Below are 15866 nucleotides of genomic sequence, written 5' to 3' on the forward strand. Positions count from 1 at the left end.
AATAAAAAGGTAAAACGATAAAAACGAAATATAATGGTATTAAAGGACGGAATGAAGTAGCTATTTTAAATTATGAAATTCTAGGGAAGGACAATTTTTCAATTTTTTTATTTTTTAATTTTTTTTTGAACATCTCACTAAGTGTCTGTCTGTCCACTTACTAGTGCCAGCTTCTATACCGTTTCATTTTCCAAAATGGCGGACGTAATGGAGATGAGCACTTGGTCTGGTGAATGGGGCCTTCCTTCCATAAACGTTGCTTGTTTGGAAGTCATAGTAAGGCTTTATCTATTTATTATGGCTTAAATATTTGTATTTTGCTAAATTGATGTTGGTAAACTATTCAAATTCATGTTTTTTGTTTATCTTTATAGGCATATGCTAAGTTTTCTGGTTGTCCTATTAAGGTTAACAAACACAACAATCCATGGAAATCTCCAACATGTAAGAACTTAAATATCTGTATTTTAAAACTCCAATGCTTTAAGCGAAAGTTTAGTGGTTTAATATCCTTCCTTGAATAATAACCTCTGTCTGATCCAAGTCCTTTAAAACCTGAGCCTCTGTTAAAAAATCCCGGGGGTACTCTTGCCCGCTTAGGGTAGGGATGAGCCGCTGAGCCCCCTAAGCCCCGACCCTGTTCCAGATTAAAAATCACTAAAAACCATAACCTGTTTTGGTATTGCGAAAATGGATATCCTGTTCCAGAGAGGAGAGAGCGTGATTTCATATACCCTGTTTCAAAGCAAGCGTGATTTTGTATACCCTGTTCCAGAGTAGAATTGCTGAAAACCATACCCTGTTTTGCGGCACGTGCCCCTATAGCGAATATAGGGGAGAACCCCCCCGGTAAAAAATACATCAAACATCAAATGAAGTCATTGTTTTACTGCATAACTGTGAGGCTGGGGATCTATCTGTATATATATGTTTTATTCAGTGAGTTTATATTAATGTTTTTATTAAATCCTTGCATTTAAAGGGCAGCTTCCGGTGTTCAGATCAGGGGACAAGATTTTGACGTCATCACAGAAGATCATGGACTTTCTGAGAGAACAGGTGACTAATGAGATATCAAGGAGACTATGCTAGTGGGAATATTGTGTGGTTGGTTGGGAATTGAATTTCCAAAGTAGGGTATTATAAGTAGAGGATATGTTGTTTTATTTCCATATAATATTTGATGCCCCCCTCACCCCCCCACCCTTCCCCCTCATCCCCTCCCACCCTTCCCCCACCTGTAGAGATTGGGATCGGGAGGGACTGTGGAGGTGTATTATGGATGTAGGTATTGATGGTATGCATATCTCCCCTACCCATGCATTCCCATTGAGGGCAGGAGATGGGGTGGAGAGAGTTGGAGCCAGCTTGCTTACTTGATTTATTGAAGACCAAAACAGATATTTCAATTTATTTTTTTGACAGAATTTCAATGCAGATTATCAGCTTACAGCAAAGCAAGGAGCAGATACATTGGCATTCATGGCTTTAATTGAAGACAAATTCTATCCAGCATTGGTAAGATAAAAATCTTATTTTCTTAATATGTTAAACATGCCTTTAGTATCTACAATGATCTTAGGTATCAAAAAAAAAGATCTCAGGTATCATTGGGCAGCGTCCAGGGCCAAAGCCCCAGTAACCCCTCCCTCTTATTGATTTAAGTTTCCTTATGACTCTGTTTAGAAACTGCAGAAAAGTTGGTTATGGGGAGATATCAGTCATAATGTGGATTTTACAAGAGCACTCTACACCAAGAGACTTCACATACCTTTAATTAAGTCTTATCATGTTTGTTTCTGCAGCAATATTGGTTTTGGGGAGATGGCAGTAATTATTCAGAGTTCACAAGAGCTCTCTACGCCAAGAGGCTTCCAATACCATTAAGTTTTATTATTCCTGGTCAAATGGCGAAAGTGGGAAAATATGTTGCTACAAAGAGTCTTGAGATTGAAGAGGAGAATGAAACAGCTTTTGAAAACAAGGTGTGTTCATGATAAGTTTATAAAAAAACAGGTTGCCCACACTAGTAAAGGAATCATGGCTGGGAGAAAGGGTGTGCTATGTGTATGCAGTATGCAGTGTCCTTGACTCAAAAGACTTTAAGGTACAGCTGCTCAATAAAGTCACATAAAAAGTTTAGAATTCTTGCCATAGTTAATATTAACTATGTTCTTACCAGGAGTATCCTGAGTTGGCTCAGAGTTATTCATACCCTAACTTTGATCAGTCCATCCCAGCTCAGGTCCCCCCCCCTCCCCCCCAGGTTATTGAATGAATAAAATTTGAAGGTTAAGATTGGAAACGAAGCAAGCTCATACTGACTAAATCTTTCTCTGAATTTTGTATAGATATTCAATGATGCTTTACAGTGTCTACAAAATTTATCCATTCAATTGGGTGACAAGCCATTCTTCTTTGGTGAAAGGTTAGTTATATTAGACTTTAAAATGTATACTTTCTTTGGCTTGCCTTTATTTATAAACCTCATACAAACTTGCCTATGCTTTTCTGGTACCTGGGCGGGGTACTCCCCTATATTCGCTATACAGGTACGTGCCGCCAAACAGGGTATGGTTTTCAGCGATTCTACTCTGGAGCAGGGTATATAAAATCGCGCTCGCTCTGGAACAGGGTGTATGAAATCACGCTCTCTCCTCCCTGGAACAGGGTTTTTAGAGATCTTGCTCTGGAACAGGGTATGAATTTCAGCGATTTTTACTCTGGAACAGGGTCAGGGTTCAGAGGGCTCAGCAGCACATCCCTACCCTAAATGGGCAAGAGTTATCCCCCCGCCCCGGGTTCTGGTACAATGTAGATAGAGGCAGCATTATAAAGACTAGCATGAAAACAGGTTTCCTTGTGTTAAGGAGTTGATAGCATTGCTGGCAATGAAGTGATCTGACTGCACAACCATCGAAACACAACTAGTATCAATATAACGATTGCCAGATTTCAAGTTGCACAATAAATATTGTTGCACTGTCTCTGATTTCACACGTTTCTTTAGTTATTTTAGTTTAACTTTTTTTGTTAATTTTTTAAAAATTGCAGCCCAACCACTCTAGATGCTGTGGTGTTTGCTCATATTGCTATTGTATGGAGAGCACCACCATTACCAAACAATAAGCTAAAGCTCCACCTTAGTGGCTTCGAAAACCTTATTGCATTTTGCAGCAGAATATTGCAAAGATATTTTCCCTACAACCCAGAAGGTACACCATAAACTAAGAAATAGAACAAAATATAACACAAATTTTTAGTGTTTACAATTATCTGTTCTTTTTTTATTTACTTTCATTCTAGTTTTTCATGTTACAAAGATTTCATTGACTTCCTTTTTTCTCCTGCCTATCTTTTCATTCATTTTCCCATTTTATTGTGTTTTATTTTCTCTTTTTTCTTGTTTCCTATAAACTCATTGTCTTTCATTTTTCTTTTACTTTCTTTTACTTCCCTAAATATTTTCCCATTTTTTGCAGTGCCTCTCTTCTTTCCTCAAACACATGCAGCTTCCTCTTTTCTCTTTTCCCTTTTTTCCTTCATTCATTTGTGTGTTTTGTTATTTTTTCTATTTATTTTTTCCTTTGCCAGATCCTCCACCAGAGACCAAACCCAAACCCACTGCTACAACACTAGATGAAGACCCTTATCAGAGACGTAAAATGTGGCTATCTGTTGGTCTTGCAGCTCTGGCAATGACAGGCTATGCCCTATTTAGTGGGCTTGTTCAATTCAATATAACAACTGAGGATGAGTTTGTGGACAAAAGGAACGAAGAACTAAAAGATTTTCCTAATGGTCACTTTAATGAGGAATATGAGAATGAAGAAGAATAAATGATTAGGAAATATTTGGATAAAACGTTTGGACCTTAAGAAGGCTATGTTAGGTCCTGGCTCTTTGTAACATTGTATATAAAAAATAAATTTACTTCTACCATTTGGAAATGAAGCAAAGATCTTTTTAAAATGTTTCTTCCCTATAAATTATAATTATTTTTCATTTATAGGCAGTGCATTCATAACCTTTCCATTAGGCAGCTCGCACTCATTAGCTTTCTCATGAGGCTGTGTGTTCTTGTTAACCTTCCCATCAAGCAGCTCACACTTGTTACCCTCCCCATGAGTTGGGTGCTTTTTTCCATCAGTTCTGCAAGCCCAATGATTTCGTGCCACTCTGACAAGTATTGGGTGTCATAACTAGGGAGTTGGGTAGCCTCTCTCCGTTTGTACTGCCAAAAACCTACTTAGACCAATCAGTGCAAAGCTACCCAAAACACAAGACAATGCCGCATCTGACCTGGAGTGGTCCGTAAACTGAGTCCAAATGTTGAGAGTTTTCTGGCAAGTTTTAAGGGGGCTCTACAATGCGTTCAATTTTTTCTTCGGCCAAAAGGTTTATTCATAAACGAACCTAACTCTACGTGGCGGGACGATTGGTTCTTCGAATTCCTCGTCAGAAAATTCATCTGGACTTTTCGAAGTTTTCCTGGATTGACTGCTGATGCTGTTAGCGTCTTCTTCATTCTCGTGCTTCATATGCATATCAGCAATCTTACGCAGATGATCCAGATTGTTCATGATAGTCTCGAAGTTTGCTTCAACATTTTGGTCATTATTGACGACTCGAGGATTGGCCTGAGACACTCCTCCTCTTCTGCCTTTAGAGTAACCACCGATTGAATGTTCAACTATGTCTGCCCCGAGTACCTCTTCCTGGTACGATACTCTCAATCCGATCGATTTGTTGATGAGGAATAAGATAACCAGTGCCATAGCACCACACCACAACATCACCACGAGTACAGCAAGCAACTGGACACCAAGGAAAAGAAAATTTCCAGTTTTGAAGACGCCGCCCTTGAGCTTGGTTGCACCAAGATTGGGCTCTAGTAGAAGCCCAGTTGCGATCATGGCCCAGATTGCAGGGAACATATGGATAGAAATACTTCCAATGGGGTCATCGATCTTCATCTTGTCTAAGACTCTGACTCCATAGCAAGCTATGATTGCACCTATTGCACCGATGAAGATGGTCTCCCATGGTTGAGCCCAGCCACAAAACGCTGAGAACAAAAATAACAAACGTGAGCCTTTCTTACATGGCAACCATGATAATCTTACAATTACAAGTGCTTCAGAGTAATTTAAAGTGCAAAAACAAAGGCTTTTTGGACTCATGGCCAAAGGCGGATCCAGGGGAGGGGTGCAGGCGGGGTGCACCCCTTCCTGGTTCCACTTTGTGCCCCTACTTCGAAGATAACCAATACTTTTTTTCCCCTTTATCTTAAGGGGTGCATCCCTCCCTGGGTTAACTTTGTGCACAGCACCCCCTCCCTGAACAAAATCCTGGATCCGCCCCTGATGGCAATATGTATGTATGGGTAGTCCGTGACGAAAATGTGCAAAGTACCTGATATACTAACTAAAGAACCAAGAACACCACGGATAAGGAACTTCACATCGAATTTACGATTTTTGGTAACGTAACTATAATAAAGAAAGAAAACATCAGATAAATGTGAAGCACATCTGGTGATGGATGAAACTTGAATAAGAAAAGAGTACAAGAACGAAATACCATGCTAGTTGATTAATAGAAGAACGTACTCGAGGAGGAGTATGAAGAAGAAGAAGAAGAAGAAGGAAAAGGAGAAGGACAAGAAGGAGAAGGAAAAGGAGTAGGAGAAGGAGTAGGAGTAGGAGTAGGAGAAAGAGTAGGAGAAGTAGTAGGAGAAGGAGAAGGAGTAGGAGTAGGAGAAGGAGTAGGAGTAGGAGTAGAGTAGGGTAGAGTAGGCGGGAGAAAGGGATAGGAGTATGCGCGGCGGGCGTCGGGGAGTCGGCGTCGGATGCGTAGGCGTGGGTCGGCGTCGGCGTCGGCGGTCCGGTCGGGCGCGTGGCGTCGGCGTCGCCCGGCGTCGATCGGCGTCGGGTCAGGCGCCGGCGGCGTCGGCCGGCGTCGGCGTCGGCGGGTGCGCCGGCGGGCGCGGCGTCGGCGCGCGGCCGGCGTCGGCGGCCGCGCAGGCGCGGCGCCGCGTCGGCTCGGTGCGTCGGCGTCAGCCGGGCGTCGGCGTCGGCGTCCGGCGCCGGCGTGGCCCGGGTCGGCGCGGCGTCGGCGCGGCGTCGGCGCCGGCGTCGGCGTCGGCGTAGGCGGCGTCGGAGTCGGCGTCGGCGTCGTCTGCGTCGGCGTCGGCGTCGGCGCCGGCGTCGGCGTCGGCGAGTCGGCGCCGGCGTCGGAGGCGCCGGCGTCGCGTAGGCGTCGGCGCCGGGCGGCGTCGGCGTCGGCGTCGGCGTCGGCGTCGGCGTGGCGTCGGAGTCCCCGGAGTCGGCGAAGGCGTCGGCGTAGGCGTAGCTTCGGCGTCGTCGGCGTCGGCGTCGGCGTCCGGCGTCGGCGTCGGAGTCGGCGTCGGAGTCGGCGTCGGCGTCGGCGTCGGCGTCGGCGTCGCGTCGGCGTCGGCGTCGAAGGCGTCGGCGTAGGCGTCGGCGCAGGCGTCGCGTCGGCGCCGGCGTCGGCGTCCGGCGTCGGCGCCGGCGTCGGCGTCGTCGGCGTAGGCGTCCCGCCGGCGTCGGAGCCGGCGCCGGCGTCGGCGTCGGCGCCGGCGCCGGCGCCGGCGTCGGCGTCGGCGTCGGCGGCGTCGGCGTCGGCGTCGGCGTCGGACGGCGTCGCGTCCGCGTCGGCGTCGGCGTCGGCGCCGGCGTAGGCGGCGTCGGCGTCGGCGTCGGCGTCGGCGTCGGCGTAGGCGTCGGCGTCGGCGTCGGCGTCGAGTCGGCGTCGGCGTCGGCGTCGGCGCCGGCGTAGGCGTCGGCGTCGGCGTCGGCGGCGCCGGCGTCGGGCGTCGGCGTAGGCGTCGGCGTCGGCGTAGGCGTAGGCGGCGTCGGCGTCGGCGTCGGCGTCGGCGTCGGCGTCGGGCGCCGGCGTCGGCGTAGGAGTAGGCGTCGAGTAGAGTCGGCGCCGGCGTCGGCGTCCGCGTCGGCGTCGGCGCCGGCGTAGGAGTAGGCGTCGGCGTCGTCGGCGTCGGCGTAGGCGTCGGCGTCGGGTCGGCGTCGGCGTCGGCGTAGGCGTCGGCGTCGGCGTCGGCGTCGGCGTCGGCGTCGGCGTCGGCGTCGGCGTCGGCGTCGGCGTCGTCGGCGTCGGCGTCGGCGTACGGCGTCGGCGTCGGCGTAGGCGTCGGAGTCGGCGTCGGAGTCGGCGTCGAGGCCGTCGGCGTAGGCGTAGGCGTCGGCGTCGGCGTAGGCGTCGGAGTCCGGAGGCGTCGGCGTCGGAGTCGGCGTCGGCGCCGGCGTCGGCGTCGGCGTAAGTAGGCGTCGGCGTCGGAGTAGGAGTAGGAGTAGGAGTAGGAGTAGTCGGAGTAGGAGTAGGAGTAGAAGAAGGAGAAGGAGAAGAGAAGAAAAAGGAAAAAGAGAAGGAGATCAAAGGAGAAGGAGAAACAAACAATGATGACAATTGTTTTTCTTTGAAAAATGCCGCTGTCTCTCAAATGTCATTACTAGCCGACGCACATCGTTTCAAAGGTCCTCAAATGTAACATTAAAGATCAGAGCACTAAAAGCTTTCATTATTCATTAAATAAAGTGTACAATCTAAGCTTAAGTGTTTGTCTACTAAAAGCAATCGAGGGGATATGACCGATAGCTACAATGCGGCTTTGTTCAAAGCATATGGCTTAGAAGCATTAGAATCAACGCAAAAGGATATTTAAAAGCGCAATCGATCACGAAAGTACTGAAAAAGCAGTATAGATACAGCAGTTTTCGTATGACTGTGAAAAGCTCACGGCAAGTGACACAACAAGGCATACGTCAGATCAATCACATTGCTCGAGAATTCACTCTCCATCCAATCAAATGCCCGGAAAACGGAATAAATATGGCGCGGACAAGGTCACGCCAAGATCTAGACATTGCCAGACCAATCACATTGCGCGTTCAAAAAATCAGCGAATTAAGATTCTAGAAAACATGACGGTCACGTCACGGCACGCTAACGACAGCTTTCCACAGTCATGCGAAAACTGCTTTATGTTTACTGAACCCTTTTCAAATAAAGGACCAAACCCAACGCCCTAATTTGACAATCTCATTACCATTTCTAACTTAGTGACTGTGACTTTGATTAGGCTATTTCATTTCACTGCTCGACTAAACTAAAAAACATTTCTTTTTGATATATAAAATGGGTATACTAATATATATAAATGGGTATTTCCAGACTACTTGCCAATTACTTTAATAGTATCTCTTTCTGTTTTATACTTAAGCTAAATTAAAAGCAAAAGCTTTTGGAACGGAAAGGATATAGATTAACATACATAGATAGAACTAAAAAAATATTATAAAGAGTCTTGAGAAGTTTGAAATTCAAATTAAAAATGACGCTAAAGTAGCAAGGTGCGATTGTTTTTGTATAGTCACCTGCACAGTTCCCGACGCCGACTTGAAAGGCAGCCGTGCCTTTGCATCGAAGCGAGACAAACATGAGCAATGATAGAGACCTTTTTAACACCTCGAGCAATTATTCACGTCTCTATGATTGCAAGCTCACCATTCGTCTCGCGTCGATGCAAAGGCACGGCTACCTTGAGATGGCGCTGGGAACTGTGAAAGGGCTTATTGAAATACGCCTAAGGGTATATGGCTCAAATAGAAAATGCCTCTTTTATCTACCGTTCAAAGTGTTTTCACTTGATACAGCACGCCCCCACCACAATGCCATCTCTTGAGTTTATTTTCTTGAAATTAGAAGTGCATTTTGAATATCGAATCTTAACAAAAGAAACCTTATCAAAACAGATGCTGGTTGACGATCGGATGAAAGCCTCGAATACCGGAAAAATGAGAAATTGTGGAGGGAGTCATAAAATGATAATGGAAATTTAGAACCAGGCATAAAACTTGATAAAGTTGATAACAAAAAATAGCAATACAACTGCAAAAAAAATTATTATTATAAAAATGAAAATAACGAATATATATGAACTTGATAAATGATATCAAAGTTAAAATAGGAATGAAACGATTTGCTGATAATGAAAGCAAAATAAAAAAGTTGTAATACCACAAGCAGTGAAATAGAAACCCTAAGAAAATCAAGGAATGAATTTTTTTTTAAAAGTTCGCGCATTAGACCCCAGGCGTCGAGGAAATCGAAATTGTTGCGCGTGAGAACTCTCGAACAACTGTATCACCAAGAGTTCCTTTGTGCATTTAATTAGATTCAACTCAATAAATAATATTACGATATATTGGAATATACCTTAGAATAATTGCTGTTATTCCGCCACCTATCGAAGCATTGATCGTCATGACGGCTGCCCTGTGGGTGAGAGAAGGATGAAGAATATTTCATACTCGTACTCTGGATATTAAAGACAGACAGACAACTTTATTTAAACACGGTAAAAAACATCAGCTATGTTATGAATATAATTTAGTTAAAATTTGAACTGTTTAACAGGTTCACCATGTGGGAAAGAAAGAAAGAAAGAAAGAAAGAAAGAAAGAAAGAAAGAAAGAAGAAAGAAAGAAGAAAGAAAGAAAGAAAGAAAGAAAGAAAGAAAGAAAGAAAGAAAGAAAGAAAGAAAGAAAGAAAGAAAGCCAAAGAAAGAAAGAAAGGAAGGAAGAAAGAAAGAAAGAAAATACGAATGGATTACTGAGACAAAAATAAATAGAAGAAAAAGAGGAAAGAAATATCTGAATAAAAAAATGATGGATGGATGGATGGATGGATGGATGGATGGATGGATGGATGGATGGATGGATGGATGGATGGATGGATGGATGGATGGATGGATGGATGGATGGATGGATGGATGGATGGAAGAACGGAAATAAAACAGAAATAAGATAAAAATTATACTATATGCATCAAACATCCGGTTAAACCAACTTCCGAGAAAGCTAGTAACCTTCCCTACACTCTATTAGACTGTTTCATTAAGCAGCTCGCTCGAGTAACTGTCTCATTGCTCAACTGACCACCAAATGTCGTGATATAAAAGCCTTTAGTTGGTTTTTATGGGATTTATAACCGACAAATTAATGCCACATGAAACAAAAGTCTTTTTATACAGAGAACAGAGAAGAGGCGACATTTCATATCTCCACTAAGAGTGGTTCAATTCACTACCTCTTTAAAATAGACTCCAAGCTGAGATTGTCAGTGGTAACGGTTTGGTAAAATAAAATTAAAGTTTACAAGATTGGTGTCAAAGTTGTTATTAACCGCAAACATGGTGGCGAAAACCAATTGATTATATACCACCTACTATGGTCACTGAAAACTGCTGGCTGCTATACTTAAAATGGTTTGGAAAACCGCCTTAGTTCCGTGATCAAACCCACGAGTTATTGGTTAGTGGCTCACTGTGAACTGTAGATAAGCGAGCTGGCTAATGACATAATATAACGGAGCTCGAAGATTGTGTTTTGACGCGTGCGGTAGGGTGTCTTCCCACAGGAAGATAATTTCCACACCAAAAATTACTGCTGCTTGCTGGTGTTTTCATAAGGATAGGAATTGCGTTCGTGGACAAAGCTAAAACCCGTTTATCGGGTTAATTTAATTGCTGTTTCGCGAAAAGATCTGTTAGTTAGCCGTGCTCTGACTTAGATCAGCAAGCCCAGAGGTTGTTTCAAAAGGTTTGATCCTTTAATTTGAGTCGGCCGTGACCTGACTTTGATCAGCACAGATCGCCGGAGAGGTTGTTCAGGGTTCCGATAAATTAGGAAATTTAGAAATTGATAAAATAAAGCAATATAATCAATATTTTTACCCAAAATATTGTTTATATTTCATTCCTCGTAAAACATTTCTGATCTCACCCGCGTTGAAGTTCCACCAGTATCTATTGTTTGCAATAAACAAGGAAGCCTTCTTAGAGTCCAATAGATTAGGGGCAGTGAAAACAGCGAAATTATACAAAAACAAATAAAATACCTCAGTCTTTCATTCAAGCAAATGATTATTTAAACTCGAATAAATTTTCACACGGCGACCATTTTTATTTTACTTGAATTCATTTTTCAAGCTCGACAAAAAAAGAAAAGCCATTCTGCTAGAATATATGCGAGTAACTTTGTTAATTCAATATTTTGCAATTATACATTTTCTTAAATTGAGTTTTGTAAGTTTAATCCAAGATATTCTTATCTTTTGCAATTGGCCACCTCGTCAGAATTAATCATAATCTTGTCGCTAAAAAAGCAGCTTCTACGAGTGACGATTAATTTTTCGAATGTTTCTGTCAATCATTGAAGCAATATTTTCTCAGTAGCTGTACTTCGGCAAAGAAGCATTTCCGATATTCTTATTTTTTTAATCTATTTTAACTTTTACTACTTGATAGATGACTCATACATATTTATATTCATTATTGGCTTTTAATAATTTATATCAATTTTATCATAGATATACCAAAATATTTAGATAACTTTAATATACTTGCATGTGAAGCGCTTTTAGACTTTAGAAAATGGCGCTAATATATAAAATCATTATTATTATTATTATTTATCTATATTTATTTTTGACCGAGACAAAAAACGTTTTTAGCCAAATTACTGGATTTTTCTCGCTCATTCCTTTCCTTTCTTTTCTCCTTTCCTTCCTACCTTCTTTCTTTCTTTCTGCTGTCATTGAAATAATGCACGGCAAAAATAAGGAAAACGTTTTGTCGAATTTCATTACAAAATATTTTTTGATGACCAAAGCTGAGAAATGACCGCCGTAATACTACTAAGGTTTACGATTTCAAACTGCATGAAGCACTCGTTCTTCGATCTTTCTTTCTTTCTTTCTTTCTTTCTTATCTTTTCTATTTCTTTTTTATTTTATTTCTTTATTATTATTTATTTTTCTTTTTTTGTTGACATTATTTTTATTATTATTCCGTTGATATTATTATTAATAAATGACAACAACAACAAGAAAATTAAAAAACAAATGGAAAAAGACGAACAGACGTAATTGTGATGGACAAGAAAGGATCTAACTTGCTTTAATAAAAAGAATAAAAATCAATTATACATTCAATTCTAAGCATTTTCTTCTTGTTCAACCATAACGGGCGTACTTGAATTTATCTTAAGAACCACATAGTGCATAAAAATGTCTAAGAACGAATTCGTCAGATGAAAAGTACTTAGTCTCGGTTGATGATTCCAAACCGTTAATGAAAGCCCCATATTAAATGCAATGTGTAGATTTTTTTCATACTATACAGATTTTTGCCTTATGAAGGAAAGCAAAGATACCTGAGCGATTGGACTAATATATATATTTACTTAGTTTTTCAAGTGTGGCAGACTTATTCCCGTAGGGTTGTCGCTAGCATTGCCGTCACACAACGTTCTTTAGAGGACTATAGGATTTCGCCAGACAACTCACAATTGGATTGTTATGAAACCGAAAAAGCTTTCGCACGTATTCTTCGCAGTTTACGTTTTCCGTAGCGCGTTCATTATATTTTAAACCAAACAAAGGTGTAAAATACAATGTAATTCATACGCCCCCCTAACATTCCTAATCACTGAAGTCTGTAGACCATGTATTGAAAAATGTGTTTTTCAGTCCTTCATGATGCATTACATAACGTACCGTTTTCAGAGATCTTTTTTACACGCCTACACCTTTTTTCAATCATTAAGCTGTTTTGTTCTGGTCAGAAGTTAGTCCACGTGCCAGTAATCAAAGTAGGGTAGGGTGGGTAGGTAGGTAGGTAGGTAGGTAGGTAGGTAGGTCAGTAGGTAGGTAGGTAGGTAGGTAGGTAGGTAGGTAGGTAGGTAGGTAGGTAGGTAGGTAGATTGTTATGTAGGTAGGTAAGTAGATAATTGTAAGATCTACCTACCTACCTACCTACGGTAGGTAGGTATATGGAAAAAAAGTACTAGGTCGGGAGGTAGGTAGGTAAGGTAATGGTCTGTAGGTTAAGGTTAGTTATTAGGAAGGGTCGGTTGGTATTTAAAAAATATTCCCAACCCTACTTCAAATTCCAACTATTGAAAGTATTTGGTGTAAAATGTGATCGTCCGGGTGAGTGTAGTCTTGAGAAAGACTGTCGTTGGTGGTGGTGATTGACGTTTCGACAACCTGAGCGGAAGTCATCTTCCGAGTCCAGGTAGAAAATGAGGAATTTACCCTTATTTCAAGTATGTTTCTTATCTAGTATCAAAAAAATATCTAGTTTGATAGTAATATAAATAAACTGTCCGGTTTTCCTCCCTCCGCAAAAATTGGAAGAAGTGGAAGAAAAGCCACTCTCTGGAACCACTGTTGCAATTCCTATTTTCTTATTCATATATAATTTTTAAGTGTAGGTTGGTCTCTACGTACCTTGCCGCAATCTTCCACTTGCCGTCGGTGACTCCAAAGGTACTGCCACAGTTCAATGCAAGCCATCCCCACCATAACATGAAAAGACCAAGCAGAGAAGTAGCTGGGGCTCCCATTTCAGAGGTATCGACCTGTTCTGTATCATCATTTTCATTTTCAAATCGTCCCGAACGGGGCTTCAAAATAATAGTCGCTACTAGTCCGGTCAGTCCGCCAACCAAGTGAACCGTACACGCACCAGCTTCATCAAACGCGCCAAGTATATAAAGCCAGCCGTTCTCCGACCACAACCAATGTGCTGGCAAACAGAAAATGATCGTGTTTAAGAAAGAAAAAAGGCAGTAGGCCTCTAGTTTGACTCGCTCTGCCATAGCTCCGGAAACTATTGTTGTAGCGGTCGTTGAAAATGATGCTTGAAAGAAAAATCGGGAATAAATCCATCCCATATCTTCGCCATCAACGTCCAGGAAAAAATTCCCAAGTCCTATGAACTGATTTGATCCCTTTGCGTTTCCATAGCTAAAGGCATAACCAAACATCCAAAAGGCTAAACCACCAAATAACACATCCGCAATGTTCTTTACTAAAATATTAATTTCGTGTTTACGAGAAACCATTCCTGACTCCAGCAATCCAAAACCCGACTGCATGGTGAAAATGATGAAGGAACATGTAAGAATCCAAATAGCATCATCCCAAGGATTGTGTTGGGAAGCTGGAGCTGACAACGTAGCGTTTTCACCCATGTCTTTCAACGTACAGTGGAATTACCCTTAAGAATAGAATCCCAAGATTTTTTCTCAGAATCTTTTGGTAATTTATAATAAATTGAAGGTTGTGGTTGTAAAAGGCTTTGTTAGTTCTTTGGCCTCGAAGTACGAAGAACGTTCATCCTTTGCTATTCTTCTGGTATGGCGGCTGCTTATATAGAAGTTTTATTTTGCTTCCAAATTGCTCTTTTCACCAACATCGTTTAGCAGCTGCTGTTTCCATGGAGTCTTAGGTCTTAACATGATTATCGATTATACCAAAGACCCTTTGTTATCGATCATGTAGATGTTTATAATCGAGACTGCCCTAATGTTACCTCGAAAAACTATACAGAACAAAACCTAACATTAAGACAACACGCACTCGTCAGTCATTCCTTATTTTAGGGATAATGAAACTATGAATTGAGAACCAACCAATCAAAACAGTGACACGATAATGAATGGCACAAGGACGAGCATTCGACACAATCGACACCTCATTCAAGATGAATATCGGATGCAACGCACTGAAATCTTTGAGAGCCAAGTTGAGAATATCCTCAGTTCTTTTGATCTTTACTGCAACATGACTCCGACTTCCAAAATCGAGCAAATGCGCTTCAAATTAAGCAAAAAAAATACGATTTGTCGTCTGTCAGTCTTCTCAGATTCGTCGAATATGGAAAAGTGCTTTTACCACAAAAGGAAATTGGTGTGACGAAGTTTTTGTTTAATTTGTATCCACAGGCAAGACGACAGGTGTTATCCTTTACAAAATTAGGTCGATAAAACCAAATTGAGTCCCTTCTCATTAAATATGTCAATGACAAATATTTGCTATCTCAGCGAGCTTTAAGCAACTCACTTTCAAGATATGCTTCGCTTTTCGCGCAGAAATTTTACAACTTTTTCAAATGTTTTTTTCAAACTTTTATATTAGTATATGTGAGGCTTTGTGGATTGACAGGAGAAATGAAGAAATTGAATTCAGCACATAGCCTCGTACTGAAACCTTTGTGCGCAATAAGGGAAACATACCTCGAAAGTGGGCTATATTTTGCGTCGATGATTTAGGAATATACTTCTAGACTTGAAGGTAAACTTCATGGAGAAGAAACTGAGATCGCCGCCAGCGGGCGGCAAAACGATTTCGCTCATATCTCATACTGTCAATACAAATAGGGCGATATTACGAACAGTATTTTGACTGTACGTTTTGTTTTGGATATTAGATTGACATATGAATAAACTGAGGGCTGAGTTAAGAAGACGAGAGAAAACAGTAGAGATTGATCAAGTTCGCCTAAGCGACAGAGACAGGAAATAAAGAGAGAGAGAGAGCGTGCAAGTGAGCAACAGAGATTGAGAAAGATAAACGTCAACATATATTTTTTTGGTTACAGATTATACACACAATAAACTTACGATAAAAATAAATAAAAAATTGATTTTATAGATAATCGATAACGATAGTTTATTAGCAGTAGACGACTGATTTGTTCTTTAGTTCATCATTCCAGCTTCGAAGGACAATGTAATGAGTCAAAAATAGAGAATTACCTGAAATTCAGTACAAGAAATTCCCCGAGAGATTGAGAGTCGACAGTAAATTAGATTTATTTGTTGTGAACGCCCACAAACTGTAAACAAATAAACCCAAAATAATTTCAAATGTAATTAATCTTAGGCTGGAACGTCAAAAGGGTCGTATTGAAGAGTCTATAAAAAGAATATTTGCAGAATAAATAAAGTTTGGTGTTTATTCATTCATTCATTTAATAT

The 15866-nt window shown here is 41.8% G+C and overlaps 2 protein-coding genes across 2 annotated transcripts; one reads left to right on the forward strand and one right to left on the reverse strand.

The window, feature by feature from the left end:
* The first annotated feature begins 186 nt into the window (after nucleotides 1–186).
* LOC116306130 (metaxin-1) lies at nucleotides 187–3959 on the forward strand. The gene is made up of 8 exons (XM_031716174.1): nucleotides 187–276; nucleotides 375–444; nucleotides 983–1059; nucleotides 1426–1518; nucleotides 1806–1985; nucleotides 2352–2428; nucleotides 3055–3215; nucleotides 3595–3959. Exons 1-8 carry the CDS (start codon nucleotides 196–198, stop codon nucleotides 3837–3839), a joined length of 984 nt encoding a protein of 327 aa, XP_031572034.1. The 5' UTR covers nucleotides 187–195; the 3' UTR covers nucleotides 3840–3959.
* On the reverse strand, nucleotides 3950–14082 carry LOC116306128 (putative ammonium transporter 3). Its single transcript, XM_031716173.2, has 4 exons — nucleotides 13333–14082; nucleotides 9256–9315; nucleotides 5416–5492; nucleotides 3950–5068 (listed from the first exon to the last, which is right to left on the reverse strand). The coding sequence occupies exons 1-4, from the start codon at nucleotides 14076–14078 to the stop codon at nucleotides 4401–4403; spliced, it is 1551 nt and encodes a 516-aa protein (XP_031572033.1). The 5' UTR covers nucleotides 14079–14082; the 3' UTR covers nucleotides 3950–4400.
* Between the last annotated feature and the right edge of the window lie 1784 nt (nucleotides 14083–15866).

The sequence above is a fragment of the Actinia tenebrosa genome, unplaced genomic scaffold (genome assembly GCF_029948245.1).
Source record: "Actinia tenebrosa isolate PJP-AT-01 unplaced genomic scaffold, QUT_ActTen_1.0 PGA_scaffold0__85_contigs__length_37466705, whole genome shotgun sequence".
NCBI lineage: Eukaryota > Metazoa > Cnidaria > Anthozoa > Actiniaria > Actiniidae > Actinia > Actinia tenebrosa.

Bases quoted from the DNA above. Each gene is read 5' to 3' on its own strand.
- LOC116306130 (XM_031716174.1), top strand. From the start codon at position 196: ATGGCGGACGTAATGGAGATGAGCACTTGGTCTGGTGAATGGGGCCTT. The intron at 277-374 runs GTAAGGCTTTAT...TTATCTTTATAG, and splicing joins TTGCTTGTTTGGAAGTCATA to GCATATGCTAAGTTTTCTGG. The intron at 2,429-3,054 runs GTTAGTTATATT...TAAAAATTGCAG, and splicing joins CCATTCTTCTTTGGTGAAAG to CCCAACCACTCTAGATGCTG.
- LOC116306128 (XM_031716173.2), bottom strand. From the start codon at position 14,078: ATGGGTGAAAACGCTACGTTGTCAGCTCCAGCTTCCCAACACAATCCT. The intron at 9,316-13,332 runs GTACGTAGAGAC...TCTCACCCACAG, and splicing joins AAGTGGAAGATTGCGGCAAG to GGCAGCCGTCATGACGATCA. The intron at 5,069-5,415 runs GTACTTTGCACA...TTTTGTTCTCAG, and splicing joins TTCTTTAGTTAGTATATCAG to CGTTTTGTGGCTGGGCTCAA.